Genomic DNA, 11,779 nt, shown 5'->3' with positions numbered 1-11,779 from the left:
GTAATCTTAGGATGACTGTACATATGCCCAATGCTACATCCTCTGAGTAGCACTATCAGTAGCATGACCTCGAGGAGGAAATGGATTTCACTAAAATAGTCCAAAGCAGTCACTAAAGAAATAAACAAGAAATCCACAACGACACTAATGACAACAAGAAGTAACCCTGGACACAGGAGAAGGAGTAGTATACAGAACTGTTACAATGGATACGTAAATTGTTTGGATTTCAATACAAAATTACAAGACATGCAATAAAAGAAAAGTAACCTAAAATCAGAATGTAGGTAACATGGAGACAGGCCATAATAATGGCTGTGAGAGTTCCACTGTTGAATTTAACAGAAAAATATTTCAAAGCAGATATTATTTTTTAAAATATTTTTAAATATCTAAGAAAATCATGCTTAAAGATGTAAAAAATATAATATCTAATAGAGAATATCAATAAAAAATAAAAATTAGTTCAAAAGGAAATGGAAATTCCGATGTATAAAAACAAAACTCACTGAAATAAACAAATTTACAAGAGTGACTTAACACTAGATTTGAGCCAAAGAAATAATCAGCCAACTTAAGACAGATTGATAGAAATTATGCAATGTGAGTAACAGAAAGAAAATAATGAATGAAAATAAATAGAACCTCAGAAAAATGTGGGACACTACTAAGTGCTGTAAAATGGGATTATTAGAGAGATAAAAGACAGATATTCAAAGAATTAATGGTTGCCAACTTTCCGAAGTTGATAGAAACCCTTAATCTACACCAAGAAGCTCAAATAATTCTAAGTAAAATAAATACAGCTGGGCACGTAATTTATTTTACAGGCTGTAATTTTTTTTTAAGGTCATGCCTGTAATCCCAGCACTTTGGGAGGGCGAGGTGGGCATATCACTTGAGGTCAGGAGTTCGAGGCCAGCCTGGCCAACATGGCAAAATCAAGTCTCTACTAAAAATACAAAAATTAGCTGGGGGTGGTGGCATGTGTCTGTAATCCCAGGTACTCAGGGGGCTGAGGCACAAGAATCACTTGAACTCACGAGGCAAAGGTTTAGTGAGCCGAGATCATGTCACTGTATTTCAGCCTGGGCAACAGAGCAAGACTCTGTCTCTAAATACATACATACATACATACATACATACATACATAGGTATAGACAAGCAAATACACTGTAATAAACATGCAGCAAGCCAAAATTGAGAACATTTTGAAAGCAGTAAAATAAAAATGACTCATGATATAAAAAGGAATCCTAAGAAGATTAACAGCTGGCTTTTCTTCATAGACTAATAGGATAGAAGACAGTAGGTGGCACATGACTTGTTGACCGTCTGCCTAGTTGTTTTATCCTTTACTGAAAGTGTGATATTGATTTCCAAGTATTGTTGATCACATACACACATGCACACGCACACACACACGTCTTCCTTAAAACCTGTTAGCTTTTGCTTCACGTATTTTAGAGCTCTGATGTCAGGTGAGTATATGTTTATAATTGTTATATCTTCCTGGTACGTTGTACTTATTTTTATCTCTAGTAACATTTCTTGGCTTAAAGTATATTTAGTCCAGTATTTGTAGAGCAACTTCAGCATTCTAATGTTTTTGTTTTGTTTTGAGACGGAGTCTCGCTCTCTCTCCAGGCTGGAGTGCAGTCGCACGATCTCGGCTCACTGCAATCTCTTCCTCCTGGGTTCAAGTGATCTCCTGCCTCAGTCTCCCAAGCAGTTGGGACTACAGGCATGTGCTACCACACCCAGCTAATTGTTTTTTTTGTTTTTTGTATTTTTTAGTAGAGATGGGGTTTCACCACGTTGGCCAGGATGGTCTTGATCTCTTGACCTTGTGATCCATCCACCTCGGCCTCCCAAAGTGCTGGGATTACAGACGTGAGCCACCGCATCCGGCCTCTCATGTTATTTTTTGGCATAAAATAACATAAGTTTTTCCAACTTTTTACTTGCTATTAAAGAATTTTAATTTAAAGTCTGTTTTGTGTAGACAGCATATATTTGAATCATACTTTTAAAAATCCATCCCTAGAATCCTGTCTTTTAATTGGATTATCGAATCTATTCACATTTAATGTCATTATTGATATAGTTGGATTATCTTTACTATTTTATGGTTTTCTATACATGTCATGCGTTTTTGGTTCCTTTCGTTCTTGTTTACTGCTTTTTTTTTTTCCAGTAAATGAACATTTTCTAGTGCAATGTTTTAAATTATTTTATTGATTTTTCACTATATTTTTGTTATTGTCATTGTGGGTTTTGTAAGTTTTATCGTGTAATTCTTATGTTATCAGAATCTATTTCAGATTTCTCTAATTTCAGTGATAGAAATGTTACTCCTATATACCTTTAGTTTATTTTCCTATATGTGTTTTTTGCTATACATATTTACAGACCAAAAATATAGTAATAATTATACTCTGTATAAATTTATGTATTTCAAGGATGCTGACCGAAGACTAGAGAACAAGTGTGTATATATATGTGTATATATATGTATATATATAACATATATAATTAACCTTATTTGCCATTTTTTATTTACTTGTACAGCTTTGTTCCAACCCTCCCCTTTGTGTTTTTATTGCTAAATATGCTACATCCCCTCTTTTCCTTTCTCCACCATCGTGGTGTGTTCTTGCCTCCACTTCTCGCCATGTCTTCTCACAAGACTTTCAGGATTAAGCGATTCCTGGCCAAGAAACAAAAGCAAAATCGTCCCATTCCCCAGTGGATTCGGATGAAACCTGGAAATAAAATAAGGTACAACTCCAAAAGGAGACACTGGAGAAGAACCAAGCTGGGTCTATAAGGAATTGCACATGAGATAGCACATATATTTGTGCTGTCTGAAGGTCACGATCACATTACCATATCAAACTGAAAATGTCACCACTCTCTGGAGAGTTCGACGTATTTTCCTCTCTGAATCTATTACGAATGCGTTGGTTGGCTGGGTTCAGTAATAAATATGTGAGGCCTTTCATTTCAAAAAACAAAAATAAATAAATAAATAAATAAATAAATAAATAAATATGCTACATTTCTATATGTTATAGTCTCAACAACAAAATTATACCCATGTTGTTTATATAGATGTTAAAAAATCATTTAAGTAAAATATGCATTTATGCTGTGTTTTTTAACTATATAAGTATATGTAATTTTACATAATAACTTTTTTCTTTTGAGATGGAGTTTCACTCTTGTTGCCCAGGCTGGAGTGCAGTGGCCCAATCTTGACTTACTATGCCTCCGCCTCCCGGGTTCAAGCAATTCTCCTGCCTCAGCCTCCTGAGTAGCTGTGATTACAGGTGCCTGCCACCATGCCTGGCTAATTTTGTGTATTTTTAGTAGAGATAACAACGTATATAATAAGTTGGGAAGTGTTCCCCTCTTATTTCTTGAAAGCTTGTGAAGATTTGCTATTAAATCTTCTTTAAGTATTTGGTAGAATTCATGAATGAAGCCATCTGAGCTTCAAAAATGTTTGTATGGAAATTTTTTTATTACTGATTTCAGCTCTTTACTTGTTAGGAGTCTTTTTGATTAGTCTGCTTTTCTTGCATCAATTCAGATAATTTGTGTATTTCTAGGAATTTGTTCATCATTTAAGAAATCTGATTTGTCAGTATAAAAATTATACACAGTATTATATTATCTATTGCATTTCTGTAAGGTTGTTAGCAATATCACTTCTTTTATTCCTGATTTTAGAAACTTGATTACATTTTTGGTCAATCTAGGTAAAGATTTTTCAAATGTGTCATTCTTTTCAAAGGACCAATTTTGATTACATTTGATAAGTAATTTTCTTTATTATTTTCCATTTCATTATTTTCCACTCAAATCTTTATTACTTATTTCCTTCTCCTTGCTTTCAGTTTGCTCTCTTTTTTCTTCTAGTGTAAGGTAGAAAGTTAAATTATTGATTTGAGTGTCTTCTCTTCCTCCTTTTTCTTCTTTTTGTTCTCTTCTTCCTTCTCCTCGCTTCTTCTTAATATGTTTCAACTATAATTTAACCCCTAACTACCTCTTGATTTCCAAAGCAAACTGCAAAGCTACAGTAAGACAGTACTTGTGTCAGTAAGACACAAGACAGTGTTGCAGTGACATATATACTGTCATAGTGACATATATACTGACATATATATCGATGTTATATAATTGAAAGTCCAAATGTAAATCTGAACACTTACAGTATTGATTTTCAAGACAGGTGTCATGGCAATTCAATGGCGAAGTAATAGTGTTTTCTGCAATTAAAGCTGAGCCTACATGCATGAAGTTGGACCTACATCACATCATATATAAAAGTTAACTTCAAAAAGATAAAAAATCTAAAACTATAAAACTTTTATAAGGTGTTTCAGGAAAAAAACATAGAATTAGAATTAGGCAGTGATTTCTTAGATATGACACCAAAAGCACAGGCAGTGGAATAAAATAAACTGGACCTTATAAAACTTAAGATTATTTATAGATCAAAAACCATAAAAAGTGAAAACATAAACCACAGAATAGAAGAAATTATTTGCAAAACAGGTACTTGATACGTTACTTCTATTCAGAATATACAAAAAACCACATAACTCAATAATAAAAGACCAAAAAAAAAAAAGGATTAAAATAGACAAATAATTGATTGGACATTCTTTCCAGAAAAATCTATGTACATGTCCAATAAGCACAAAGCACATGGAAAGAAACTGAACACTGTCAGCCATTAATAAAATGCAAATCAAAACTAAAATAATATGCCACTTCACACTCACTAGAATGGCTATAATCAAAAAGATAGATAAAAACACATCTTGGTGGTGTTGTGAAGAAATGAGAACTCTTTTTTTTTTTTCCCACCGGGTAGAGATTATTTCATCATCCAGGTATTAAGCCTAGTACCCACTATTTTTCCTGATCCTCTCTCTCCTCCAAACCTCTACCCTCTAATAGACCCCAGTGTGTGTTGTTCCCTTCTGTGTGTGCATGTGTTACCATTTAGCTCCCATTTGTAAGTGAAAACATGTGTTTTCACGTTTAGTTTTCTGTTACGGTGCTAATTTTCTAAGGAACAGAAATGAGAATTCTCATACAGTACTGGTGGAAATATAAAAGAGTAGCTTCTGAGAAGGTTAAACCTAGCAATTGCACTGCTAGGTGTATCCTCAAGAGAAATTTTTAAAATGCCCATAGAAAAACTTGTGTAGGAATATTCCTAACAGCATGATTTATTATAGTCAAAAGTGAAACTAACCCAAATGCTCATCAACTGATGAAAGGGCAAATGGAATGTGGTATTTCCATACAATAGAGTGTTATCTGCAAAAAAAAAAAAAAAAAAAGACTGATGCATGTTATAGGAATAAGCCCTGCAACCACTTATGCTAAATGGAAGAAGCCAATCACAAAAGATGACATATGACATGATTCTATTTACATAAAATGTCCAGAATAACCAAATCTATAGAGACAAAAATTAGGTTGGGGATGGTGGGAATGGACGTGACTGTTAGTTGTACATGGTTTCTTGGGGATGATAAAGATGTTCTGGAATTCAATATAGTGATAGTTGTACACTCAATGAATATATGAAAACCATTGAATCGTATGCTTTCAATAGATTATTTGTGTGGTATGTGAATTATATCTCAATTATTTTTTTAAAGAACATGAGAACAAAATGGAGATATAATTTTAGTTTCCGTTATAGAATAAAGACAAACGCTATTTATCTTTTGTCTTGGAATCAAATAAAAACTAGGAGTTAGGGACTAATACGCATTTCTAGATGTGGAGTAATCATGTAAGGCCCATTTTCTGTGTCACTCCAGATGGCATCTCTCAATGTCATTGTCTTCCTATTGCTGAGATAATACTTCAGTCTTAGATGTGTACGACCAAGCCGTAACTCCCCGTCTCCACTCATTACTAAAGCAGAACGAAAGATGTTCTCTAATCCAGCATCTTTCTACAATTTCCCTACAATCTGCTATGCTAAAAATTTGTACCCTTCTCAAGGCCTTTTCTTTTCTTTTCTTTTTCTTTTCTTTTGAGACGGAGTCTCGCGCTGTCGCCCAGGCCCAGGCCAGAGTGCAGTGGCGCGATCTCTGCGCATTGCAAACTCCGCCCCCCCGGTTCACGCCATTCTCCTGCCTCAGCCTCCCCAGTAGCTGCATCTTCCCTTTTTTAAAAAAAAAGTTACTAATGAGCCTTTACTCAGACCTCAAATCAGAAAGCCCTTCCCAACTGCTGTATCCGCTTGATTTATTGTCTATGCCATTCAGTACATCATGATGTAAGCTCCAAAAAAATCAAGCATTTTGCCTCTCTTTGTTATGACTGTATCTCCAGTCTTCTAGAATAATGCTTACAGGCAGCTGGCATGAATTAATGAATCAAAAAATAAATGAATAGATTTCAGCTGACTTCATTCGTATACAAATGCTTGGGAAGAATAGCACACATTTAGTGTCATTTTCTACTATTGAATTAATAGATTAATAGCTCTATAATCTGGTTACTCAGAAAAAAATACTGTGTTTATCTTTTATACTCATCTAACAATAAGTAAAAAATAGGGAGCCATTTTCATTTTTCCAGCATTGACCCCTAAATTTGGGGTGTATCAATAATTTGTATTTTTAAAAAATAAGCATTTTTTGAATTTATATGTAAAATGAGAAATTTAATGCACCTAATAAACATGTTAATTTACAACATATGTTAAATATACATGTGTATGCTTGTATAAATTTATATATAAATTATCTCTCTCAAATAAGGTATATGATGAGTATGAGCCCATTTGTTTTAATGTTGGGTGGGAGAGAAAAAATAAAAAATAAGAGAAAAAGAGAGATGAATGCTTTCAGTCAAGATATTAAAAACAAATGCATTTGCTGTTATGTATTTTATAAAAATTGCAAATTTTCAAAATAACATTAAGGATTTTTTAAGCTATATCCACATAAAAAATTTAATTTGTCAATGAAAATTATTTTTTCAAATTTAAACAAAAGTATGAAGGTTTAATATTTTATTACAAAATTAATACTATTTTGTGGTATTATTGTAAAATGCTATTAATATTATAATGTTTTGCAATCTCAGGCAATTGTTAGTTAGAAGAAATGTATCCAACCTTAAAAAGGTTTAAATACATAATATAAAGACTAAGATAAAATATAATTAAATTAATTTAACATTATAAATGACTGACGAAATGACTGAGTGGGAGCTTTACTTTCAGAAATAATTCAAAATCAAAGGTCCAACAGGGGTTTCCAGTAACAGGTCTAATATAGAGTTATATACAAGGAAATACTATCAACATTGCCACATTGTCATCTTTGTAACTTTTTAACGTTTCTTATTTTGCAGGGTATATGTATCCAGAGTATATATTTTGGCCAAATGCCACAATAAAGTAGTATTAAAATTAATATTATCACAATAAAATAAATTTTTGGTATTCACCAATATATAATTATTACTTTTAATAAAATTTTAACCACAACAAATATTAAAATGTCAGTATTTGAATGAAGCAGAGGAGCAAATATTTATTTGTACCATTAGCTGAGATTACTCCTTAGATCAATGTACTGCACATTTGCTATTCTAAATAAATGCTCATTTGCAAATGAATTTGGTAGAGAAGAAAAGTATTTTTTTGATTTGCTCTGTCAGCATCAACTATTGTGCAACACTATTTTGCAATAAAGGCATTGAACACAAACAACAACAGCAACAAAAATAAACTAAGAGAACTTTAAGATCATTTCAGTCTTTTTAATTAAGCAATTTTATTCTATTTCTAAAATGATGATGAGTAAGATGATGATGCATTTCTATTAAACATACTCTTTTGAAGATTATTAGTGAGAGCTGGTATCTGTTTGAGGTATCTAATTTTTCTATGCCACTTTCATTTTTCTTCATTCTCTCTATGCTGTTCATTATATCTGACTCAAAGATGATTTGTCATGAATGTTACAGTAAATGATTTAGGATTTTCTTCTCTATGAAATTTTGAGATTGAAAGTTGATTCTTTGCTTTTTATCCTCATAAGATGTTAAAAAAATCTATCATAACTGTTTTCTGGATTCATACTCTAAATAGCTAAAATATGTATAGAATTTATATTTTGTTTAAAGTTAATAATGTTGTTTTCCCTATCTACATAACAATAAAATCATGAGATAATCTAACTTTTATTATTTTTTCTAGAATTATTATCTAAATTATATAAACATTTTGTTGGCTGAAAAGTACATAATCTTTCCAAAAATTTTTATATACTTCACTTTCTTAGTATTCATATTAACTCTCATTTCACTAATAATTTATCTATTTGAAAGTCCTTAATTGTTTTTGAACATACAATTAACAACTTCACCACTGTGAATTATTATAGCATTTTCTATTATAATTTAAACATTTATAACCAATAACTAATAGAATATCAATGCAAAAAGTGCCTTAGAACTAGTTTTACTCTCAATTGGATCTGGAATGCTTGCCTACATTTGAACATGCATATTCAGATATTAACTATACATAAAATGCCACACTTGCTTTTATCATTGACACTAGTACACTAATTGGCTATAAAAGTACCTACGTGATTGTACCTTCAATGATGAAATACAGTTCATAGGGGCTAGAATGGACATAAACTAGATATTCTGTGATTTGGTTTTCCAAAGCCTAGACCAGACACCAGAGCCAAAGCAATTAAAAAAAAAAAAAAACTAGATTTGAGCTGAACGCCAAAACTAAAACTACATCCCAATGCACTATTAGCCATTTTCTTAACTTTCTGTCTCAATCTAGCCTTAAGGACAAGTTCCTCACTATGAAAAGTGATCAAGTGATTATTTCCCAAAGGCTTTAAATGAGGTTCTTTATAGGCCCAGGAAAGGGGTCATGTGGACCTAGTAAATTGTTAAATAATGTGCAGCCAGTACTGAAATGTGAGCCCAAAGATAATGTGGGAAAAGGCAGCCAAGAAGAGGAAATGAAGCAACTGATTTCCAGAGCCTAAGAGTGTGAGAAACCAGTATAAAGCAGTAGACACTTTGATTGACCTTGACACTGCACATTTAGGAGGAGGACAAAGAAGATACTAATAAATAATGAACACTTAACATATGGCAATCACTGGGCCAGATGATTTATTAACTGCAGAAAGAACTATGTAACTTATGGGCCCAGTGGAATATGAAAACTGGGCTGGAGAGGGGCTTTTCAAAAATTATTAAGAATTTCCATAGAGCATCAGTACAGCATTAAGCTAACTGCAGGGCTCCTCTAAGCACGGGGTGCTGTGCTGTGCGTGTACAGAGTTTCCATGTCCATGAAGCTGGCTCTGATGGTTTGTCACTAGTGCCGTCACAAATGCTATGCAGCATACTCTATTATCCCTCTATGGTTAGAAAACTGAAGCTTAGAAATATCTATTATAATTTTCTCAAGTTTACACACCATGCAAAGGACAAAAACAGATATAATATAAAAATAGTCTGTTTTATTTTACCAAATGATATGTTTTAAAGATGATATGTATAAAGCACAGTAGAGGGATTGGATATACCATCTTAAAATATGTATTTACTGTTCATAGGCTGTTCATTTCTGATTATCTCTTGATATATTCTAATCCTGCGTTAGTATAGCAAACACACTTCCCTCTGCGACTGCCCTGCTAATAGTTTTCCAAATTAGAGGGTGGTTACACATCCAACAGATAGAATACTGTGCTACAGTCATGATAACGAGAGCAGTCTGAGTTTTTCAGCATCAGTATAGAGTTAGGACTCCATTATCAGCAAAGACACAGGACTAGAATGGTTGAAGCGGAAGATTCAATGGATTGCTTTACGGATGGTCCTCTAAAAGTTCATTAATATTGAAAGCCAGTGTAATTACTCTCACAAAATCCCATGATACTTGCAAATCTTATTTTTTTGCCAATTTTTCTTTTCTGTTTTGGAATAGAGAGGTGGCCTTTTGCCCACAGGAGTGCACCCCATGAATCACCAGCACTTGTACTGTGCCATGGAAGGGGAACTGCCATACTATTAATTTTTTTGAAGAAGGCAAATGAGAAAGGACATGCTGTTAATAACACGTGACTTTCCTCTGAACAAATTAGGTCCTGTGAGTTGTATAAGTGAGCAAATCTAATTTTAGTGAACAAAAGAAGCTGGGAGATGCTGAGTGTAATTTTTATGTAAAAATAGGAAGTCTCCAAAGACAACTCTCTTTAAACAGATGAATGCAAATTACCAAAGTCATCCAAATAGAGAAGGTTGATTTATGCATTTTCCATTGTATCTTTCAACAAAAAAAAGCTTTTTCTGTTTCCAAATAGTATGCATTTAGGGTAAAGTTTCACTTTACGCACCAAGAATGGCTGAGAGGAGAGAGCTCCAAAGCAGTCATGCAGAGAAATTGTTTCTCTATCTTTTTTTTTTCTAGAACACAGCTTCTGCCAAATAGTCTGTCCAACTGTCTACTGTATCCACTTTTAGCTACTTGAATTTTAATTAAAAATAAAAGTTTCAATGTTATGTATCAGAATATATGGTTAATTCTCCATTGGCACCCTACGTCTTCAGCAGAGGGCAGACGTGATAAGAGAAAAATCAAATTCTGCTTGAACATAGACAGCAGCTAAATTCCCAAATCAACACCAGCCATTTTAGAAGATGGGTCTTATTCCGTCACCCTCACAGCATTGTCAGTGCTTATTAGCTTAATTGTAGTTTTCAGTGCACCAATATCTTAAAACTGCCAGTGAATTGTTAACTACTAATACCATCCTTAGATGATTGTCTTGTTCAAGACAATATGCTACTTGTATGGTTTTCACTACTCTTACAGGATTTCTTCTCCTCCTCTCCTCTTTCCATTATGGGCCTTTCTATCAGTAGCTTTCATAATCTACAGCAAGAATGAAGGAGTATAATTCTCTCTCTCTATATATATATATATTCCTGTATGTGTTTGTGTGTTTTCATCCACATACCCATGCATTCACATATTAATTCAAGAAGCATTTAATGAGTGCCAGCTACTTAAACTAATCGCTCTTCTAAGAACTGAGGATCTTTCAGACAAAATCTCTCTTGGATCTTAAAGAGTAGCAAGTGACATTTGTTGTTAGTAATATTTTTTATTACTTGATTGGCAAATTTTTTTCACCCTAGTACTATGCTTTCACCTTAAAACCCAGGCTTTCACCATGTGACTATTTTGGAGACCTTCTCATGATATATGCTTCAAATTTTTTGTGACTTTCTCTTTCCCTTACATCTAGATTGCCTTATTTTCCTTTTAAAATATGTAAATAAAATGTCCCCAATTCTCTATCTTTATTGGTTTATAATTTTAATTTTAAAATAAAACAGTTTCAGTATTTAATCCTGTAACTTACATGAAATTCACTGTCTACCGTCTCTCAAAAGATTTTTAAGGATATGCTATCTCACCTCACTGCAAGCTCCGCCTCCCAGGTTCAAGTCATTTTGTTGCAACATCTGACTTCAGCAATTTGTCTTCTTGTCTCAGACAATGAGTGTAAGAAGTGGGTAGTGTAGAAGATGGAAAGGGGGAAGAAAGGATTAACGTTAAGCCTGAATGGTAAGAATCCTCTCTTCAGATCCCCATATGTAAATAATGTTTGCCCCATCAAAGATCTGTGTGTCTTTCTCATCCTTATATGTTCTTTTAAATTGGGATTGTATGTCTGAAACC

At 33.3% G+C, this 11,779-nt stretch overlaps 1 protein-coding gene across 1 annotated transcript; it reads left to right on the top strand.

Moving 5' to 3' along the window:
* The first annotated feature begins 2,625 nt into the window (after nt 1-2,625).
* Nucleotides 2,626-3,020, top strand: LOC126930045 (60S ribosomal protein L39-like). Its single transcript, XM_050746647.1, has one exon. It carries the CDS (start codon nt 2,675-2,677, stop codon nt 2,828-2,830), a length of 156 nt encoding a protein of 51 aa, XP_050602604.1. The 5' UTR covers nt 2,626-2,674; the 3' UTR covers nt 2,831-3,020.
* Nucleotides 3,021-11,779: the final 8,759 nt, after the last annotated feature.

Source organism: Macaca thibetana, chromosome 11, assembly GCF_024542745.1.
Source record: "Macaca thibetana thibetana isolate TM-01 chromosome 11, ASM2454274v1, whole genome shotgun sequence".
Taxonomy (NCBI): domain Eukaryota; kingdom Metazoa; phylum Chordata; class Mammalia; order Primates; family Cercopithecidae; genus Macaca; species Macaca thibetana.
Note: the sequence above shows the minus strand (reverse complement) of the source record. Positions and strands in the feature narration are given on the sequence as shown.